The 24,005-nt window shown below is 39.4% G+C and overlaps 1 protein-coding gene across 1 annotated transcript; it reads right to left on the bottom strand.

Annotated features, from left to right (window-relative positions):
* Positions 1 to 3,228: 3,228 nt before the first annotated feature.
* On the bottom strand, positions 3,229 to 23,377 carry LOC124142612 (serine-rich adhesin for platelets-like). The gene is made up of 14 exons (XM_046511184.2): positions 23,306 to 23,377; positions 22,434 to 22,590; positions 20,549 to 20,642; positions 19,918 to 19,999; positions 18,721 to 18,804; positions 16,289 to 16,444; positions 11,560 to 11,711; positions 9,197 to 9,237; positions 7,883 to 7,988; positions 6,749 to 6,907; positions 6,276 to 6,399; positions 5,205 to 5,333; positions 4,734 to 4,785; positions 3,229 to 3,851 (listed from the first exon to the last, which is right to left on the bottom strand). The coding sequence occupies exons 1-14, from the start codon at positions 23,360 to 23,362 to the stop codon at positions 3,229 to 3,231; spliced, it is 2,016 nt and encodes a 671-aa protein (XP_046367140.2). The 5' UTR covers positions 23,363 to 23,377.
* Positions 23,378 to 24,005: the final 628 nt, after the last annotated feature.

The following is a 24,005-nucleotide window of genomic DNA, read 5'->3' on the forward strand; positions in this document are numbered from 1 at the left end:
TATGAAAGCTCTGGCCAAACAAACAGCCCACATTTCTGAACATTTAAGTTGTACATAGATTGTTTCACTGCCACAGATTCATACTGTTTCCCATGAACAACAGGTGCCCCAGAAGAACTAAGGGGAACAATAGACTGGCACAGAGTGTCACTGTTTCTTCTCTCTGTTGCATTGGACATGTCCCCTAAACGCGATGCCGTAATCCTCCATTTGCGCCCGATCTGCCAAAGTTTATACTTGGCCTAAGTGTGAGTGTTTACTTCCAGCAGCTGAGCAGATTTCTGTGTCACCTGTCAATAAAATATAAATTAAAACTTTTTTGCAATGTCCGGCAAGTTTATGATGTTCCAAATGAAAAGTTTTTGGTGTCCACAGTTAACATTGAAAAGGCAATATTGAAATGTAATTTCAGCAAACACAACTCACATGGTAGTTTGACTCTATAGACTGTTGGTGTTCCAAAAATGTAGAAAACTTCAGAAATAAGTTATCAACCACGTACTCTGTTAATGGTAAGGGAAGATAATCGTGGTCCTTAGGTGCAGTCTGGATATCTGCTTTGGGGTAAATGTACCTCAGAGCCAGATCCTGTCCTGTGCTTGCACATAAGTTGAATACCAGGTTTTCTAACATGGTCCTGGTGAGCCTGGAAGGTTTCAATACTGCATCGGTCGTCAATCAGACATTGATGGCATCTGCTTAGTTGTGAGACCAATCAAGTAGAATTAAGTGAAATGATATATCTGTTATTTAAAATCGTTGTGTCAAATGGTAAACTGCAAATACAAATTTGTACAAACTAATTTATGAATGATACAGATGATGTAATGTATAATTATATATGCAGTTGATATTCACAGATTTCACAGCGCAGAACCACAATGATGCATGCTTTCCTCCTGCAATAACACTGGTTGCTTCTATGCAAGTGAAATAGAGCAAAGTATAACAACAACTCGGTCAATCATTTGTAATTCTAATGTATACTGGTTATCTGCCTGAAGCAATGTTAATGAATTGAGTGTGGGATGACGGCAGGATTTGCAATCATGTGTATATTCAACTTGGCGTCGACAGATATTTTTGAAATCTTGTCAAGTTTTTAATCAAGGTGCTAAATGATCTGAAGCGCTTCGCAGGTAAGACCTGTTTTATTACAATACATATTTTGATTATCGATCAGATCGTCTAGACTGGGCGCTTCTATTTTGTTCGAAGCAATTGCAAGCGATATGAGAGATTGAATCTGATTGGTCAGTCGGAGGGACATAGAAGGGACATTACTCGTAAAAGCCACTGGTGGCGCTGCGATCGAGCCTAGAAACTCCAGCCTAGTTCAGCAAGAGTTGAAACTGGACTTTTTTCTCCCTTTCCTTGCTTTTTAACGGCTTAAACTTTTCCAAAACTAAAACTAATTGTGTACACTTTTGCAGTAAATATAGACAGTACAAGTACCCAGAACTATTTATATCTGGCAAACCCATCAAAGTAGTTGAGGAGGCTAATTTCTTGGACTTATTTTCGACCGCCACTTGACATTCTTGCCACACATCAAATATCTCAAGGCAAAGTGCCTAAAAGCACTAGACTTACTGAAAGTCGTTTCAAACTAAAAGTGGGGCGGGGGTCAAATATTTGTAAAGATCGCTGATCCGCTTAAAATTAGATTACGGTTTCATCATTTATGGTGAAGTCTGTAAATGTTGCTTACTGAAACTAGATTCAATACATCACCAGGGCTTGAGGCTCTGTCTTGGAGCTTTCGGGACATTATCCTGTTGATAGTCTGTATGTAGAGGCTCACATAACAGCAGCAAATATCTAGATACCGATTCATGTCTTCGCTCATTGGTAAACTGAAAAGAAATCATTTTTGAGCCAAACAACTAAATTTTTACAGCTGAAGCCAAGGCGATGCAAACTAGCCTTGGCATATATTCAGAAACAACCTGAATGTGAACATTTCATAATTTTCTCTGATACCTTATTACGCCCTACAGGCACGTATGAATGTCAACTCGAATTATCCATTAATTCCTTGTATATTTTAAATCTAAAAATACTCTCGCCACTGGCCAATACGACATCTTTCTTTGTTGGATACCTTGTCATGTTGGTGTTGCGGGTAAAGCAGCTCTTGATACGAGGGGCGTTCAATAAATTTTGCAACTTCAATATAAGGCCAAATCGCAGAATATCTTTTGCACTTTTATTTTTCAATATAATCTCCATTCACCTCAGTACACTTATTCCATTTGTCCTTCAAGCTTTTCATACCACTTCTATAGAAATCCGCAGATTAACCCTCTAAGCACGCCTCTGTTGCAGCCTTTATGTCCTCGTCATCCTGGAAGCAGCTTCCACGAAGGGCAGATTTCATTTGCCGGAACAGGAAAAAGTCACTGGAGGCTAAGTCTGGACTGTAGGGTGGGTGATTTAACTGTACAGCCCAGATTTAGCCCCCAGTGACTATTTCCTGTCACTCGAGTTTAAAAGACTTAGAATTGTTTGATAAATTTTGAATGCTTGAATTGTGTTTTCAATCTGTGTGATGTTTTCACCAACTGAGATTACTGAAGGTGGTGTCAATCGAGGGGTTAAGGTAGCGTAAAATTATTTCCGCCCTGACAGTGGCACGTGAGTCCATCTTAATTAAAGTACATGTATATAACAACGACTAGTGTTTTAATTCCTTGATTATTGTTTGTTTTAAATATTGATTAGCATTCCATATAACCACAGGTGCCCAAGGTGATGACATAAAAAGCAGAAGCCCCGTGAGTCCCCATGGTCCTCCGTGAGGTGGTCTAGCTTTGGATGCTAGTGGTCGATAGCCTAGTTTTAAAACATTCACTTATTCTATTGAACATTTATTTGTTTTAATGTTGACCTGGTTTTCTTTGTAAATAATCTGTGATATTTAACTTACTGTTTGACCATCCTTTGTCGACAGGTATTAAACAATAACTAACGTGTTCTCATCGCGATATGGCTGCACAATTTCCAATGAGATGTAAAATATGAACTCACTCACTCACTCACTAGCTCCTCGTGAAACAGAATACATGTCTTATCTCAAACCTCTTTATTGCATGTCCACATTACACCAGTGACAGGAAGACAGGGTTATCCTTGAAAACGAACAGTTTCTTCGTGTAATAATACGCCAGTTTCACTTTAAGATATACCAGTTCGGTATTTGTGACTTGCATAATATTTTAATCGATATTATCGCCCAAACTTCCGCTTACACTTGGACAATCTGATAGGTATGTTGGGAATTTCAATAACCGTATCAGGCGTTGTTGGTATGGTTGTTGTTGTTGTAGAAAAGGTTGTGGTATGGGTGGTGGGTGTAGGGGTTGTGGTAAAGGTAGTGGTAGTTATAGTGGTGGTAGAGGTTGTGGTTGGGGTTGTGGTACTTGTAGTAGTGGTTGGAGTTGTTGTAATAGTTGTAGTGGTGGTTGTTTGAGTTGTAGTACTTGTAGTAGTGGTTGGTGTTGTAGTTGTAATAGTTGTAGTGGTGGTTGTTGGGGTTGGGGTTGTGGTACTTGTAGTAGTGGTTGGTGTTGTAGTTGTAATAGTTGTAGTGGTGGTTGTTGGGGTTGTGGTTGTGGTACTTGTAGTAGTGGTTGGTGTTGTAGTTGTAATAGTTGTAATTGTGGTTGTCGGGGTGGTGGTTGTGGTTGACGGGGTGGTGGTTGTAGACGTTGTGGTAGGTGTTGTAAATGGGCATATATATGGTTCATTACAGGTCTGGCAACATAGGATATCCCTTAAGACAGGGTTGAAAGAAGGGCACAGAGAGGCTTGACATGCAACACTTGGATCATCTCCTTGAGGGCATCCCTCTGAAAATGTTCAAATTAACAAACTGTTATCCTAAACTGGAAATGCAGCCAAGTAGTATCATCGTCTTACCCAAGAACAAGCACAAATGTATATAATCATTTCCATATTAGCTTTGTTACATTATCCAATAAAAATACCACAGCTTCTATCCTTACTCTTTTTCCAAACCCAGAATGTCCTGTTAGTTTGCTTTATGGTAATATTTTGTAAACCTTTCTGAAAACACATGAGTTTTAAAGAAGGCTTCCTAACAAAGGAATAACAACAATTATGACACATGGGGGAATTTCAAAAGGAAAAGACCTTTAAAAAAACAATGAATTTTGAATTTAAGATTTCCTCCAAGTTATTTGACCTAAGCCCGTGGTTTTCTCACATCAATCATTGAGAATGATTGACCAGAAGAAGAAATTAGATATTTTTTAATCTACAACTACAAAACCAGATTTTGAGCTGTAATATTTTTTTCTGAAAACATCTTTCAACAATGCATTTTTTTGTGATGGGCAATTTCATTTGTTAATTGTCTGAAATCTTTTCCAGAATTTTCAGGGACAATTTATTTTTTGGGATAAAATCCTATTGTCAATCGTTATTACAACACAAAGAATAGATACATTCTTAAAGAACATGCGTAAAAGAAAATTTAAAAAGAATATCTATTGAATCAGTTCCAAAAATGTGACGTACAAGACGTTGTTGTTTGCATAGCAACATCCTTCTTGTTAAACAATCAGTTTGCCTTTCGGGGACCAAGAATATCTTCTGTTATACTATCATCTACGCTATCGTTTTCTTTCATTATCCGAACTTTACTAAACTAAACAAAATGTATGTAAAATGTCAATGGTATCTCTGTGCAAGCAATAACTGTGTCTTACCAACAGTAGTCGGGGCATTGCTGTTTGCTACACATCGTCCAGCTTCACACCACTGTCAAACAAAAATATGTGGAAATCTTGAACGATACATTCAGGATCATATTCACATTATTGCTGTTCACATTTGCACACCTTTGACCATTAAGTAAGGGTATAAAACATTACAGTCCATCGCTTTTATCTTGTTTTAAGTATCACAATGCCACAGATGTAGTAGTTGAAATAACATTTTCTCATTAAAGTACACATTCTAGTTCTATTTTCCGGGATTCGAACCTACACCCGAGTGAGTCACCTAATTGTCAGTACACAAAGTCAGCCTCTTACCCACGAAACAACCGAGGTCCCCACTAAGTTCGACAACTTGTAGCCCAGATAACATACTTTGTGTACCCCTCTGATAAGTGTAAATCAAAACGTTGACCCAGTAAAGTCAATATAAGGAAAGATGGTATCATACACAAATATTACCTTTCCACTGCCACAGGAGGTTCTGGCAAAAGGAAAGAACTCCCGACACTGTGATGGTGAAGCCGGATTAAAGCACAGGAGAGAGGAACACATGCTTGCAAAACAATTCTGGCGCCGAGATGTTTCCTCCTAGAAAAAAAACCAAATCAATTCTGAGGATTCTACATTGAGCTGTTTCCATATCCCTTAGATGGTGCTGAGTCTAAGAAGTGTGAGACAATAAGATTACTCACATACGGGCACAATGCAGATGCACTACAAACCCTGATGTGTAGTTGATATCATGATTACACTGTTCCTTTCATTTGGCAATTATTTATGATATATGCTTGCAATTCTCTTTACAGAATAACAGCATCAATACATCTGGTATAGTTGATTTATGTTCAGCAGTTTGTTTCCAAAATTAGGAACACGTGCTTATAGAGTATTCACACTGCATACATGAGCCATGGTGGATCGTTGTCTTTTTATATCAAAATGAGTCCGCTCAACGCGCCCGTAGAGTTTGCATATTCATTTGACTGGTGTTGATGAAGTTGATATCTGAAGACACGAGGGTGAGATTATGTTTATTACCAACAATTAGTGCAAAATGCAATTGATGATGGTGTTTGTGTTTGAGATATCATCACATTGTTAAGAGGCATCATAGCACAAAAATATTAAGATCCAAAACATAGTTTCGACTGAAAATTTTAAGACCTAACCTGTACATGTTAAAATCTATTTTAAATTACTTCCCCAACACTGCATTTGCATGTGAACATACATTTCAATAAGTTGAACAAAAAGTTTTCTTTAGTACGACACATAAAACGGTCAAGGGCGTAATTTGTTGAAACATGACATCTCCCTGTATGTGACACAAACAGTAAATTTATTGAAAACGAATGTTTAATGAAACTACAATTTTGTATCAGATATAATTACATTACATTTGAACTTTCCAGCATCCTGATCAGGAGTCTATCTTTGTTTATATGGCATAAATTCGTTGCAATCCATCCCAGCATGTGAAGTATCATATAAATACTTCATACAAACATGTCATCAAAGAAAAGGAGTTACCCTGCAAAACCTTGAACTTAATCCCATGAACGACCGACACTGTGCATCAGCGTCGAAGATCTGCCCAGATGGTCCACGGTCTATGTTGGGGATATTTGAATCTTGAAGAGTACATGCAGCTGCCCTACAATCAGATACGTTTACGTTAGAAACCATCATGTACTCTTAATGATGACGTCTTATATCTTTTTTGTCAGATTGTACACTGGACGAAAAAGCAACATTTGCAAAAAGGGGGAAACAGTGCCACTTCGAGCAAGAGTAAAGGGCTTCACAACATTTACAAACATTTACGTCATCAACTGTATAGACATATCCAAAAACAAACAAAACATTTAAACATAATAACCCACTGCTACATGTATTGATATCGTATGGCACAGTTATACCAAATCAACACTATACTCGTGACAACTCTAGATATTGTTGTAAGCCCTAAAGAAAATAGAACACATGATTGAAACTAGACATACAATAGTGTGCTCCTGAACTTGGCTATACTGCATGGTGAAAATCGAAACAGGTTATCCAGCAACGAATCAGGTATTTGGTTGGGCATGACAACAAAAGCGGCCATTACAAAGAAATCGTTATCCGCACATCCCTCACTGCTATCGTGGCGAGCTCCAATGCTGAAATAAACATAACAGTTTATCAACGGATAAAATAAATCAAAGAGTCAGAAATCAAAGACACAACTAGGAAACCATATTCAGTGTCACATCTGGACATGTGTATTGCCATTCAAACTTATTGCAGCCCACGTTCAATGGTGTACGACAAGAGGGTCGATGTAGGACAGTTATACCATTTAATCAAGCTTAGTGCGTCTAAATGTCACAATTGCTTTGGTACTTTTACAGGTACGTCTGGTTAACATTTCACGGAAAGACACATTTTGCTAAAAAGTAAGCTTTTCAGTCAAATACCTGGTTGTCACTCCAGAATTTGAATAGTGGATAATCAGAGAAATTTCGTCAATATGAAACGTCGCCTGTCATCATAATGCGCGAGCTACCCAATGGTATGTCCTTTTTGTGAAAATTGTTTAAATGCCTGTGTTAATAGTATAGTGGCGCCTGTCGCCATCACCGATATTCAGTAATCCATTCATATCTTTTCCATAACTTATTTGCATTTTACGCCCCGTAAATCTCTGATATTCCCGATAGATTACTTTCTGGTGTTGACAGGAATTGATGAAAAAAAAGAAACTTTGCATTGTAATAATTTCAGTGGAATTTTTGTTTTGTTTTGAAACAGTGACCCTCAAAAAGTGATTAGGCCGATCGTTGTTATTCACATGTACGTAATACGTTGACTGAGGAATGGTACGCCTGATATAAATTTCTTCGTGTTAACCTTGTGTGATTTATTTAATATATTTAGTAGAAAAAGACAAATAATTAAACAGAGCTTTGAGACAATTGCTGTTGTACATGCAAGCAGAAAAGTATGGTATTCTACCATATTTGTTTTTACCATTGTACATGTAAAACCTGTATTTACTTTCGATGTTTCTTTTATACCTACCAATATGATACTCGTTCTTTAAGTGAATCGGTTTACCCATCAACAAAACAAAGTAGACAGGTACTAAATTATACCTATGTCCAAGCTCATGTCCTGCAATTTTGCTTTCCCAGCCGACGAACTGGTTCTCATTAACGGAAACAGAAAACGATCCACACAGAGCATCAACATAGGCGAGACCTGAAAGGAATGTAAAAATCACAAGTAATAGAAATATGTGCATTGTCCTCTCTACAGTTACTGTATGTAATAAACGGTGCACCTAGCCTATTCCAAACCAACCCAACCCAACCCACATTCTGTTTTAAAATTGACATCAGTTTTGTTTTCGTTTTTGGAGGCACCACCGTAAAATAGCGGATTTACCCAAAGAGTGCATACCTCACTCTGTAAACATAAAAAAACACAATTAAGTCAGTACTTATAACTAAATACGCAAATAATAATAACTCCACATACTGCTTATGTAATCAAAATGTAAGTTATCATTTACACACAAAAACAATAGACAATAATCCGGAAGCAGTTGCATCAGCGCAATAATTCAACCCAAGCCCCGCCCAACCTATAATTCGCAAATTGGTAAACCATCAGTGGGCCTGGCCTAAATCTTTTTCGGGTTATTGCTACATGAACGCAAAACAAATTACTTGGTGTGCCAGTCAAATGCCATGGTATAACTTGCAAGATCGGCAGTGAATGTAAACTGTCCTGAAAGTAACTATCGTCTGTATTCTGTGATGCATATTACTTGCCCGTTACGAACGATAGCTCTAGAAAAGACAGGGTAGACAGGCAACAATAGGAATAAATATGGTGTACTATTTCCCTTTATGGTGTGAATGTACTCCGTCTTTTGAATAACTATCATGCGTATTATTCGGTGAATGTACACCGCACTTATTCGACAATATTTATTTCATCTGCACCGTGCACTGCGCGACAGCTCGGCACCTGATATATCAGTGACATTACAATAATTTCGATAACCGGCTTCAATATGCGGACACATTTTACTTTTCAGTTACCAAGATACGAACTATATATTCATACATTACCTGTATGTAGTTATGTCAGGTTTCGTTTATCTCTTTTGGAAAACACGTGAAAACAAGAAAACTGGTTTTACCTTACTCAGCATTCCCTGTTTAGGTTAGTGTAGGCAAAATAAAGTTTGCATGTTGTGTCATGAATGTAAATTATGTATTTTACACAAATGATAAGTTGTTTTCTGACCTGTTTTGAAGCTACAATCCTAAGCCTCATATTAGTCCTAATAGTACTCTTGCTTCTTGCCTTAGTTAGATGTGCATGCATCATGAACATAATTAAGCATATGTCATGTTTTGTGAGGAGAATGAATCCTTGATTTTTTTGTATGCACTTACCTAGGTTGCGAGAGCCAGATGAAGACGTCCATAGGTCGCGCCTGCCGAATATACAGGTTACTAAAGTACTCACGGAAATGAAAAAACCCTGTTTTTTCGATCTTAGATTTTAAATAAATGCAGTTAATATACAAAATATATAAATATTCAAACAACTCAATTAGTACTAATTGGGCCTTGCCACAAATACAGCGTATCAAAGGTTTTTATGTCTTTTTACAGGTAAAAGTGTGTAAAAATATGAACAAAACAGACTATTGTGAAACTGAGCATGACCAGGTGTTAGTAGATCAAGGTGAATGTCCATGACCTTTGACACCTTTGCGACAGGTGAAAACAGGTGCTTGAAACCCAGGAGCATGTGATTTGTCAGTGGTTAGTGATTTGTGAGTGGCATTGTGGGATAGTGAATCATCGTCAAAATATCAGAACATAAAAGTAACATATTCCCTTCTCAAACAACTTACATGTCATTTTTATTATGTACATAAACATAGCTGTTATTTTTATTGTTGTTTTGATAACTTTTTTTACCAAGGCTAATTTGCATAATGCCTATAGCCTGTTTCTGCCATGTCAATTTGGACTTAGTTTTATTTTTGAATGTTGAAAGTGCCTACAAATTACCTCCTGTAAAGTACATTTTGTATTGAGCACTGAGATAAAACTAGCAAATACAGACTAGTACTTTTCCAGTTGTTTTGTTATTTCGTATTTTCATTTGTGTCGATTATTAGATCCAACAAAACAGGTTTTTTTCATTTCCGTGAGTACTTTAATATGAGTTATCATGATCAAACGTAGTGAATACTAAACTCTTTAATGACTTTGCTTATTCAAGTATTCTTTTACTAAAAAACGTTCTTAACATGCACACGCTGATAAGTGAGTGAAATGTGTTGAACGCCGCTTTTAACATTACTCCAATTATATCACGACTTGTCACCTTAATGTGGGAGGAAAGCCCCAAGTGATGCAGGTCTTAGACGTTTACCACTTCGGTGAAACCCACGAGCACGGGTATAGTGCTGATAAACCTAGAAACATTATCGGGGTGAACCGGGATTCGAACCCACAATCATAGGTTTCTGGCATGCCCAAGTGACGCAACTCTGCACAGCGAATTGCGGCGCCTTAGACGACTGGGTCACCAGTGCCCCCTCACGCTGACAAAGTTAACAAAAATGTTACAGGTAAATAAAAAGCCTCAAAATAAACACTAACATCATTAAGTCAGTGATGCTTTATAAATAACATTGTCCTGCAAAAAGTAGAATGAAGATAATATGAAACAGTGGTTGATGGTACTGCAACGATTCATGCTATTCGTGACAAACGATTGTCAGGTCACATACATGTACTTTTACCGATTGCGTCCATACTGTAAGACACTGTATCTTCCGCATGATTCGAAGAATTCATGTTTCATCAATCTTATGACGTGTATGAACGAATCATATACCTACCACAAAGGTGTATGTATGTTCGTAAAGGCGACTATGCTTGTCGTAAGAGGTGACTAACGGGATCGGGTGGTCAAGCTCGCTGACTTGGTTGATGCCTGTCATCGTATCCCAATTGCGTGGAGCGATGCTCATGACGCAATCACCGGATTGTCTGGTCCAGACTCGATTATTTACAGACCGCCGTCATATAGCTGGAATATTGTTGAGTGCGGCGTTAAACAACAAACAAACAACATGTATGTTCACAACAGGTTTATCATCAAAAGATCAGGTTGTCCTTCTTACTGCATATGAAGAGCCATGTAATAACTATTCATATATATTGCTAACGGCAATGTTTGGGGTTAGCCATTGCCATTCCTATGTGATACTGGAATATCATGTACACCATGCGTGTCATATGAAATATACGCTTACACCGAATCTGTGTAACTGACCACAATACTTGTCAGCAAGCGACAGTTCGTAAGTATCAGGTAAATAGTTCTTATTCATACATAAAACCGCCTGAGTTCAATATCATGATAGTTTTCACTCAATGACGTCCAAACTAAAACGGGAGAATCCATGTAAATGTGAAGGAGACTTAAAATAGGTTCATCCACTCAACATTTACAAAGTAAGAATTATTCATTTAATAAATTTATATTCAAATACTTCAGTCCCGAAGTCATAGAGATGTATGAACGAATATCAACCTAATGGTATGGTTGGGTTATATCAATAGTTTAAGGATGATACCATCTACAAACTAGTTTCGGCTTTTATGATGAAAAATACCCACCAAACATATAACTTTTCCCTTATGAAAACACTTCATAATTACATGAATTTAGATTAGTCAGGGACGAAGTATTAACCCTTGACCAGCCAAGGAAACAGCATGGTGATGCCTACCCTGTAAAAGCCATTGAGTGATCGCCCCCTGGAACAGCACCCTGACTAATCAGCGTAGCACTATGGATTACGAAGGCATTTATTGCTGCCGAGGCGTCGAGTGTTCCGTCAGTGCGTATATTGTTGTCCGACCAGGGAGACTCATTTGGAGACTGCAAAAGGAGCATGAACATCGGATTTAGTTAAAGATTGAGAGAGAACGGATTTATGCTTCTTTTAACAATTTTCATCCATACCATGACAGGGGGCACCAAACGTCGGTTTTCACAAATTGTATACCGGCGGGGCATCGACTCCGGATCATCGTTGTGACGAGAGAACGCTTTAACCATTTGGATCGAGAAAAGTTCACAAATAGTGACACTAGTGTCCCATTAGGGGAACGCATTTCGCTGCGTAGAGTGGCCAACCGAGGAAATGTCAGAAATTTTGATCGTTCTGTAATATTCGTCCTGATTATGCTTCTAGGTTTGTGAGCACCATAAACAAATACTCAAATAAGTCGTTCAACGCTGATATGAATGTTCCATTACTGGACTGTTTGCACGGTCTGCAGGTCTTTGTCATAATTTATGATACGAAGGATGACTTCAACCTTCCCACTTGTCAATTGTCCCTTTATGCCGAAAATTTCCAGCAGTTTAGTCTTTGATGTCTACATTTCACAACTTTTAAGATACAATCGATCATGCTCTTTCTACGAAGATTCCCAAGACATTTAAGGCCTAAGGCCTCAGTGCAGCATTCAAAAGGTTTTATGGCAGACAGGTGAACAATTGTCTTGCCTTTGCATGTGTTTGGGAAGGGTACAGGCGGTAGGGCAGGATACGCTTACCTTTTTGAGACCACCTGGTATAATCATTGTTTGATTGTCACGGAAAATCATGCCTTGAATCACATTTGAAAAGCAAATGTCAACATACCAAAATTAGAAAACTGCGCCAAATTATTTCGGTGTCAGTCAAGGTGTAAGTCTCATTTACTCGTCGGTCACTGTGGAAATCGTGACTTGCGACACATTATATGAAGGGTACACTTTCCATCGATAATTTGTAAATCTAATATTAATGACAATCCATCGCAGAATGCTGAAAGTAAGCACCCTATCTTGTTATAATAATATATTCCATGTTCTGTTGAAATTTTTAATGTGTAGTAGATCCTACATATACATATATTTTCAGTTATCAGTTATCTTGTACGACCACAGTACAAAACAGGATCATTAGACATGAGTAAAATACTATTTCAGCAAATCCATCATTGCACCATTTACAAAGATTCGATGAAAGGAAAAAGAAATAGAAATCGAACGTTACAGCACAGCAATAAGCGGTTAATTCAAATTTACAAAAAGGTACACTTGTCATCATTTTAAAGGTGAGGTTGATGTTTTCAGTAGTTGTACTATTTTTGTACTGCGGGTATTATCGACTGAAACTCGGGAAGTAGTCTAGAAGCCAGACCACGAAAATAGCCCAAATGAATTGCAGTTCTGGCGACCACATTTTCATAATCAGGAATGGGCTAACATTGATTGAAGACAGGTTGTCGTCATAGATCTTGAGTTAAAACCGAGCAGGGGACCTTTTAAGCTGTAACATGCCATTTCAGTTAAGGTAATATTTCAACAGTTTACAGGGAAGTCTTATTCTTGTTTGGATTCACAGATTGTCATCAAATAAGTATTTGTGGAATGCTCAGATCATGATTTATAATTGCTTTCTCATAATATTGTATATACTCGACACAAAATGTAAGGTAAGGTCATGTAATAATCATTCTTCTTCCGGCAAATGCAGTCGTTGAGATAAAAGTAGTTTAAAACACTTAAACTAAAGTTGATTTTGCTAAATTGGTTTCTAGCTCGAACAAAACTCTGCAAAAAAGTGATTTAAGGTATATACTTTATGCGTCATATAAATAATCAGCAGATGGTAATCGATTGTAAAAGGTAGGCACACATCATTGCCATTGACCCAGGTTCTATGTGGCACACAGGGAACAGTTGATGTTAGGTAAGGGTCTTCTGTTCTTTATATTTTGCAAACTGACTGACATCGCCGTCCAATGAAAGCAATTAGATTTTGAATTGTGGTCTGGGGAATGTTCACCCACTCTGCCTGCAGTTCTTGTACCAACTGTCGTTGATCCAATACATCCTATACATGTTCGATTGGGTTTCAATCTGGAGGCCTGAAGGTCTATGATAGGACCTGGCTATTGTGATTCCTGAAAAGGATGTTGTCAGTCTTACTCTGTGAGGTCGGGCGTTGTCTTGTTGGAAAATGACGTTTGTTTGATGCATAATGGTAAGGACGTGTGGCCGAAGAATCTCGTTGTGCCGTTCATTTCCCAAGAACTGGCCCCAAGTCTATTTCACCAGTGTAGAACAGTGTAGAGCAGTAGAAATGGGTGCCCACATCATCACACTACTGCCACCATGCAGTTTCGTGCATAACGTGTCCCGGGACACATGTAAACACGACGTCTAAACATTACGTTGTGCCGTTAAATTCCCTCGAACTTGCCCCAAGTCTGTTCTGTCAATGTGGGAGATGGTTGCCCACATCATCACACTGCCACCACCATGCAGTTTCGTACATAACGTTCCCCGATACGCTTCCAAACACGGCGTCTACCATCCACACGGCGAAGCATAAAACGTGACTCGTCTCCAACGCAGTTGTGGTCATACTCTGTGATCTCGACACCATTGACGTCGTAGCCGACGATGCAGGTCCGTCAAAATGACACCTTGAACTGGCTGATTTCTCGGTTGGCCTTTCTTCAGTCGTGGCATGTTTTCGCTGTTCACTAGCCATAATATTGTGCCGACATCCAAATAAAAACCTAACAAGTGATGTTGCATGTTCATGTCATGCTGGTGTGTTTCGGCACCAGGATCTCACGTGTTTGTGTTTTTTCGATTTTCCCATCTTTTCACCATATTTGTACAGTACCTCCTTTCCACACAAATCGATACCTATCCATGCAGAAATGACCAGTTTTGCGTTTCTTTTTTTGCAGAGATTATATTATTTAAAAATCATATTGTTTGACATTGTATCCATGGCAAAACATTACGAGTAAAAGAAGTTTCTGATTTGTATTTAGATAAACAAAATATTATATACATTGAGCATCAATTCCATCCATTGATGAAAGCTCGATGTCAAACAAAAATTTATACATACCAATTAATTCGAAGAAACAGAATATTATCAAAATATAAGGATAGCTTTAAATGGAATACTCATATAAGTGAATTGTGTGAGAGGCATTACTTAGAAGTTGGCGGATGACAAAGTAGACACAATTGTAAGCCTTGCTTGACACCGGCATTGGTATCTATACCGAAAAGTCGCCTTTGTAGTAAATAAAAACGGATATACGGTCCCATAGCACACGCAGGGTTACGTTACAATGGTTGCTCTGACACGAGGCTAAACATTCAGCACAGTAACGCTCGAATGTAAACTACTTAGTACTAGCGACTAAATGTTTTTATTGCAGGTATATCATCTTACGTTTACAATTCTACCTACTTCCTGTTGCGTCATTGCACGCGCGTGTCCTCGGAAGTTACGCAACCATCTCGTGGTGACGTCATCACTGCTTTTTCAATTACATAACTGTCTCTACTCATCACTCTCGCATAGCCGTTCATCGCTTGTACATCGCATTGTCGCTTTCCGCTTTTATCTCTTCCTTCAATCATACATTCGCTAACGTTTAGTCATACTCTTCGCACAACCGTTTCACGAGATATCGTTGATAGATCGATCTAATAGCTATTCCCGCGAAAAGAAGAGCTGGCATAAACCATCGTTTGGTCAGAGGGGCCAAACAAGCACGAGTTGTCACCCCACCCCCAAGAGAGGTTAACGGGATCCTCATCATGCCAAGTGCTAAGTGCTACAGCGGACGGTGAAAATCGTCCGTCGGGGGAATCCCTCGTCTTCAACTCCGAGTTTATCGATGCACATGTCAAACAACAAACAAGGGAAAAAGTATGGCAAGGTGAGAATGTTGACATCGGGACACTTCTACCCAACGACGCTGGCACCGAGGAGAGCGAAGCTCTTACTATGGTCACCGATACAGCAGGTAAGGTGCTATTTAAACCTGTCAAAGCGCCAACGAAAAAAATAACACCTGGAAGCTGGACATCCGCTTTCCATATTTACATGAATATATACCTTCCCAAACATTTCAGTCTACGGATGGTGCAAAGCCTATTATCGTACATGGAGACAATCCGTTCAGCGGCACTTAGATTTGGACCGGATGACTGGTGTCTATACGACCAGCAATTCCGACATAGGATGGCTAGATACCCTCTACGACAATTGGACAAAATTGACGGTGAGCTATGGCTAAAATACATGATCCCGCAGTCGGGGCGTCAACAGGTAGGTGGTTCAGTCGGTCAGCTGACTGCTTCAAGTGTTTCAGACCCTTCATTTAACCTATGCTACGCATTCCACAAACACCATGGGTGTAAAAAGTACAGCTGTGCGTACTCCCACAGATGCAGCAAGTGCGGCGAAACATCTCACGGGGCGTCGACCTGCTTTCGAGGACAGGGGGTCCGTCGACCCCCTTATCAAACAATAGTTCAAGCCCTGCGTGGGTAAAACAGGATCTTCAAATATGGCTTACATTTCTCACGAACTTTAATGGTGTAGCAGTATTTCAGGACAAGCTGTGGGTAGACAACTCTCACCTTCAGCTTTACAAAGATGCAGCAGGCAGCATAGGTTTTGGGGCCTACCTTCAGGGCAGATGGTTCTGCGGTAGATGGCCTGACCAGTGGGTTAAGGATGGGACAACACTTGACATGACCTTTCTGGAGCTGTTTCCCATAGTCTGCGCCATTCAGCTATGGGGAACACAGCTGATGAACAAGAAAATACTGTTCTACTGTGACAACCAGGCAGTGGTGACAATCATCAACAAGCAATCAACCAAAGCCCCTCGGCAGATGAATCTTCCCCGCCGCCTTATCCTCCTTTGTCTTAACTATAACATTTTGTTCATTAAAGATTTCCCCTGACCCACTTCCGATGGACCTAGTGGAATGAAACTTGGCATAGGTATTAGTCTTTCTTCACATAGGAACCACCAAGAGTAACACACTTCTCCCATCGTTGTATGCAACTATGGAGACCTCGCTTGTAAAAGCCCTCATTTTGCGTCTCGAAACAGGACTTGACTTCAGAAATCAGTGTTTCATCATCTGTGAAACGTTTTCCCTTCAAAATGACTTCATGGTTGGAAAGAGGTGGCAGTCAGATGGTGCAAGGTCAGGAGAGTAAGGAGGATGTGGAAGGATTCCATAGCCACAGGACCGCGCTTCTGTCTGGGCAACATGAGAGTTGTGTACTGGAGCATTGTCTTGCAGGAGACGGACACCCTTGGTCAGCATGTCACGCCTCTTAAGCTTGATAGCGTCCCGCAAATTCCGCAGCAGTGAAGCATAATAAGCTCCTGTAATTGTGGTACCCTTTGCCAAGAAATCCATCATCACTACTCCGTGCTGGTCCCAAAACACCGTGAGCATGACCTTGCCTGCAGAGGGTTGGACACGTGCCTTGTTTGGGGGTGGTGACTCCACATGCTTCCATTGCATCGACTGAACTTTAGTCTCAGGATCATAGTGATGGACCCATGTTTCATCCTGTGTGATAAGTCTGTCAAAAAAGTATGCCTGTTTTTTGGGGCACATGTCAAAATGAACCTTTGAGCAATTGACTCGTTCCTGCTTTTGGAAAGGTGTGAGGAACCTTGGAATCCATCATGCAGACACCTTATGCATGTTCAAATTGTCATGGATGATTTTTTCACAGACCCTACACTGATCTTGACATCTTGTGCTAAAAGGCGAACAGTTATACGTCGGTCTGCCAAAATGGCGGTCTCCACTTGATGGATAGTGTCCTCATCAATGGCTGAATGGGGGCGACCAGGAATGGCAGCTGTTTCCACAGATGTCCGACCTCACTTGAACTGGCGATGCCAGTGTTTAACAACGCCATATGATGGGGCATCTTCCCCATAGGTTCCTTTCATTTCATCAAAAGTTTCTTTTGGTGTGCGACCTTTCAAATATAAAAACCTAATCACTGCTCGGTATTCTACTGGCTCCATTGTCACACCCTACTCGATCATAACACCTGTAAAAGTGGTAAGATTAATAGTTCGGTGCTGCAAATTCAGACATAGCCCATAGATACATGTATCATTACAAATGTGAAATTTCAACCAAATATGATAACCCTAAGTGGTTTAGGGGAAATCTTTAATGAACACCCCTCTTATGATTGTGGGTTCGAATCCCGGTTCGCCCCGATTATGTTTCTAGGTTTGTCAGCACCATACCCGTGCTCGTGGGTTTCACCGAAGTGGTAAACGTCTGAGACTGCATCACTTGGGGCTTTCCTCCCACATTAAGCTGACACGCCGTGATATAACTGGAATACTGTTAAAAGCGGCGTAAAACCCAACTCACTCATTCACTCTCATTAGGCAATCATGGCGGTCACGCGTATCATCATCCGCGGCCATGGGGTGTGGGGTAGCACTTTGGTGCTAAGTTGCCTGGTTCTTCTGGGCTACCTCCTATATCATCATAATTTATGTAAATATATATACTAATTAGGGTTTCCGGTTACCTGCTTTCCAGCGAGAACACAGACTGGGTTACCTTCTTACCAGTTGGAACCCAGTCTTTCCCGGGTTTTCACTCGGGAATCTAGTAACAATTATATTTGGCAACGCAGCTGTGGTCGGGTAGTGACGTTTCTGCCATTTGGGCCTTAGCATTAATTATCTATTAACAAATATGTTTAGCGACTCAAGTCGCCACATAACGAAATTTGGCTTGACATGGTTATTCCATTTAGGCCTGTAATAGTATTTATTCGTTTTCTCAATTGGGGTAGCCCTTTGGAACCTCCACACCCTCGGCCATTAAATCCACTGTTGCGTCTTTGTCATTCTTTCAACATAGCCCACCTTCCTCAGGTAGGTGGGCCCTCGCTGTAATATCCTGCAATAAGAGGGTATTATTATATCATTTACTACATCCCTGTTATAGTATTACAAACAAGATCGTAAATCAAAATACCAAAATAAGCACCAGGAACAATACCATACCCTCGCTGTGACAAGACCTATAGTCTTGACAAGGATGTTTATGTCTGGATCATCCTCAACGACTGTGCCATATGTCAACGTTATCTGGAAATGAATGAGACATACTGCTCTTAATATCAGATGTCATAACCCCTCAATCCACAGGGTAGAATAGAATGATTAGGTGAATTTTATATTCAACATACTGTTGTGACAGAAAAGGGAATGTATTGTCAAATATTGAACAGAAATTAATGAAAATTAAGCTCCTCGCAACGTGTACGACACCAAGTATCCCATTTTGAATTGGTCATGGTTGGATGGAGATAAATCTTCTGCGGAATATATGTTGTAAAATGCATGATACTGTGTGCTGCAATAGATCTAGAATTGGTTACCATCGTGATTATATGGTATTACAAAGTCGGAAATTCGGACTTATCAGTGTTTATGAATGTAATGTGGCTTTCAACGTCACGAAACTAATATATCTACTTTATACATTTGATGTAATCGCAGTGAGGTCAGTCGCTGTGTGTAGAGAGAGTAGAATGTGTGACGAACGTGTGTCCTATTTATTTAAACTATTCGAGACATCAGGGGAAATTTATGCTTATACTTGGGACTCCCATTAGCTAAAACAAGGACTGGTCGGCTCGGAGTCAGTATACTGTGTCTGAGTGGGGTATTCATGTTAAATTGCGGCATGGTATCTCAGTGGGCTAGCACTATAAATCGGCATCAGTACAAGCAGCAACACACACACGTACACACACGTGCATGCACGTCGCTTTATAAGTGCAATAATCTTGGACGCGACGTTAAACCCAATTTCACCTCACCTCACGGCAACCGGGAATTCGGCATATCTAGTTCGAGAGATTCGAGTATAATGTTTGATGAAAATAGAAGGAACTTACATGAACCGGAATGTAAGTTCTAGACAGCCAGGAAATCGACATATCCATGTTCCACACAACGAGGTTCGACTGTAATATTTGCTTTTAGATTTCAGAATAGTATTGATGTGAGGAAAATTAATCTTAACACTTGAAATGACATTTCCGGGCTTTTGTATTACCCAAACCCAGTTTAACAGTGTTTAATTTAACATCTGAAACCTCAGCCCTGCACCGTGTAAACATGGTAAGTGTGTCTCTTTTTTCACCAAACTGTTATGGTATGCAAACAAATCTTCACTTCAGGAACATGTCTTACAAATTCAGCAATCGATGAATACCAAAGAGACATCATGTCAATCGTTTCTGCTTCGGACGTTATACCAAACCGTTGTTGGAAGCTAGAACAGAAGGATAACGAACATTTATGTATAAATCTTGAAATTCTAAAATGATATATACTGGTTATAGATTAGTATCCTTAAAAAATACTATTTCTCAAAGATCAAATACATACATGTATTCAGGTAATGACAATGCACACTTGCCTGCACATATGTTTTGGATGACTTATAGTTGTATACAGAACAACAGTCTTCACCTTAAGTGCCATGATCAGTATTCCTATGGCTCTGTCTCTGTTTGTATCGTCAGTACGATCCTACTGTGAGGAAAGAATTTGTTTGAACGATGTATGCTGTTGTGTCATAAAGTTTGTTGTTCTTTCCCTGTTCCGGGAAATAGTCACGTGCATGGCGCGATGTATTGCGTAGGTAGTGGTAAAAGTGACGGGATAATGGTTAAAACTTGGCACGATATTGGCGCGAATATGTTTGGCGTAACTGAGGCGTATTATACTTATGAAATGTTGTGTTTACTCATTATTATGTAAAAAATAAGTTGAATACCTACAATTAATGAACTTTTGTAAACGTCTGTATATATCTTACTTTGTGTAATCTTTGAAATCGGTGTGTATTACAAGTTCCACTGTGTATGTCTGTGTGATGCCTGCCACAGGAGGGATCGGGATAGGGTCCGCTTCTGAAAGTGAGATATATGTGCGTCAATAAATATTAAACACATAATATCTAAAACAGCGTTTAAATGTGCATATAACTGAAGGCGAATCCGATACCTAAAATATACACATAACCTATATTTACAAGGGAACAGGAGGACGGTCTCATGTAATGCATTAACATTAATGAGAGTTGAGTATTTTTGCCGTTTGCAGAATATTTCAGCAATATTGCGGCGGGGGATCAACTTCACACATTTTACCCATGTTAGGTATAGAACCCGGGACAGCACTGCATCATGAAATGATATGCATTAAATATACACCAAGAATTTAATTAAGCACCCCTGACAAAATAAAGAACAGTGATATACCCGTTTATAAAGACTCAAGTTTCATTATACTCATTCATAGAATGGCTGTCGATCTCCAGTGTAGTCATGACAATAACTATCTATGACGCCCACACAAGATATATGAACATGAAGCATGATACCCTGGAGTTTCAGCAAAATCACTTTGATATTGATGCAAGAAAGAGTATATAAAGTGGCTGTTATGCGATTGTTTGGTCAGCAGATAACTATGGCACGCAGAAGGCTGTCAGGGGTACTCCGTTGGCAAATTTTTGGCATGCATGACACAGGTATGTCATACAGAGCCATAGGACGTCAACTTGGCTCTGGCCATACTGTCATCAGCAGACTCATAAGAAAACACCGACAGACACGCGAACTTAAAGACCGTCCAAGACCAGGGCCACCCCAAAATACAACTGTGAAGCAAAAACCCTTAGTTAAGATTAAGCTCTGAAGAAAACAATGGCTTCCCAAAAGTCGTCTGTCCACAGAACTGTCGCAAGTCTGCTAAAATCATTTAGGTTGAAGTGACGAAGGGTCATCAGACGTCCTTTGTTAACTGCTCATCATCAGAGACTCCGTATGACTCGACGTCCATTGGTCTGATGTAAGCATATTCTTGCTGTACGTCACAGATTGGCGAATGCGGGTTTGGAGACACTGAAACACTGTATATACCCAACGGAACATTGTACCAAGAGTTCCCTATGGTGGAGGCTCCGTCATGGTGTCAGGAGCAACATCTCCTGACTGTCAACTGGACATGGTAACAGTATGAAGTAATCTCATCGGTGATCGTTACATCCAGGGCACGTTGTCACTCGACCTGTGGTTACGGACGACAACGCTAGACCCCATCGTTCTTGTGTTGTGACTGTATTTATACTATGAGACGCTATTCACACTTTGCCTTGACCCGCTATCTGTCCAAATTTGAATCCACTGGAACATGTTTGGGACATTCTTGGACGTCGGCTTCAGGCAATGGATCAACCAGTACAGAATGTGGCAGCCCTAGAGGTGGCATTGCATCGGGAAGAGGCAGCAGTTACCTCTTGATCGTATCAGAAGACTCACTGAAGGAATGAGGGCGGTTACAGTCGCTACTGATTTTCAGGATTGTGATTATCTTTGTGAGGGAGTAATGGTCGTTCATGCATGGAACTTAGTTTACGCGGTTATCAATTTTGCTTAGTTAGAATACCATCACAACTGTGTTTTCACTGCAATTACAATATTTAACATTTGCATCATTCTCTGTGTTCATCTTAAACAAGACATTTAATTTTCCACCATAACGTATGATACCTTGTTGTTATACAGATATGGTCGCAAAACCGATGTTGCTTAAATAATCTCTAGAACAGTGCGAGACCTAACCATTCTAAATAAAATATACGTTAAGAAGTAGAACACGCATACAGTTTCTCCGATCGTTATATGTGCAACTATTACCACTGAGTATCCTAGAAGTATTTCTGATAAGGTAATCCATTGCGCGTCCTTCAGGTTCCTCTATGCTTCTCATAACGTGGATATGTGCTTTGCCGGCACTGTTCGTATCTGCTGGCCACAAGCGGTACTGATGTCCACGAACTAGCATCGTGCCCATCTGTGAAGTCATTGAAAGAGAAGAAATTGATATATCCGTTACATGTTACTTGTAAAATTTACGTTGTATCTTCGTTTACATCACAAGGCAAGGTGCCCATCTGTGAAGTCATCGAAACAAAATTGATGAGTATTACTAAAACTACCACGCAATGCAACATGTTATATAATAGTTGTTAAAGTGCCATATACATTACTTTTTTTGTAAGACACTATTTCGAGATTTATTTACAACAGGAGCGATAAATATTTCATCATGTAATGACACAACGGTGTATGGTAATTTTGTTTTGGGATTTACCAAAATATTAAAATGAGCAGTTAATCTGGGGATTCAACCATAGACCTTTCGGTGATTTGATATTGGAACACTTATATAGTAAATATAAGACAAGCTATAACAAATATGAATACATTGTCCAGCCCAAGTTTCACTGAATCACGGTCATAATTACCAATTTTACGAACACTTTTGAACACTTTAAGTTAATACAAGCTATAACATATAGGAATACTAGTATATTGTCAAGCTCTAGTATCACTGAATCATAGAGTCATAATCAGGGTTGGTGAATTAATACTTGTCTTAAACCTTAAACAACAGTTTGACCTTAAGGCTATATCAAGAAGATGTTTCCATTTCTGAGAACGATCCTTATCAAAATGAATTTCATAGGATTGACAATACAATAAAATAAGGTTGCTTGAATACTTACAATGTCAAACTGGCCATTCGCACCTTGTCTGCACACAAAAGCTCCATGGTATTTCATATTTCTGTATAACCCACAGTTCTGAAAAGACGAATGAGCAAACAGTGAGAAAAGCGTCCTTCATGCACATATTGATGTTCAGAAAACTGTTAAAAGAAAACGGTACTACAAACAAGCCCATCGTATTCGCGAGTTGAATGTTACAATGAAAACGAGTATATACGGAAACAATCGAATCAATTTTAGTATGGTTAATATTCCCATGTACTTGTTATACTCCAGAGTGTATGCGTGGAAGAATATAAATATTAAATATTGAATAGAGTGTATTTTGCGTTTTGCATTTTGAGTTGCATTTTGGTATTGCATTGTCTTCAACTTGTCGTTATTTATTTAAAGTAGTAGACATAAGAATAATGAGGTAAGAAATAACGCTATAGCATCTAGTTTATGAAAAATAATTACATCCTCGTGCTGATATGCCCTTACCCACTAGGAAACAGAAGGCCAAAACAATCATGAATTTTACAGTTGCTGAGCATAACGCAGTCGCCAAGACTGAATTACGTATGAAGGAATGATTGAGATAGATCATATATACGTCCCTGACACAGTTTATTTTGGTTTAAGAAACAGTACGTTTAAACATTTAAGACGGCATCGTACATAATAGAGAACTCTCATCTTCTTTCGGCAGGCCGAG

This window comes from Haliotis rufescens, unplaced genomic scaffold (assembly GCF_023055435.1).
Source record: "Haliotis rufescens isolate VD_foot unplaced genomic scaffold, xgHalRufe1.0.p SCAF_17, whole genome shotgun sequence".
NCBI lineage: Eukaryota > Metazoa > Mollusca > Gastropoda > Lepetellida > Haliotidae > Haliotis > Haliotis rufescens.

Coding starts and splice junctions, on each gene's coding strand:
- LOC124142612 (XM_046511184.2), bottom strand. CDS start 23,362: ATGAAATACCATGGAGCTTTTGTGTGCAGACAAGGTGCGAATGGCCAG. Junction 16,445..18,720: donor TAGGTCTTGTCACAGCGAGG/GTATGGTATTGT, acceptor TGTTCCCCATAG/CTGAATGGCGCAGACTATGG. Junction 6,400..6,748: donor AAGTTCAGGAGCACACTATT/GTATGTCTAGTT, acceptor ATCTGATTGTAG/GGCAGCTGCATGTACTCTTC.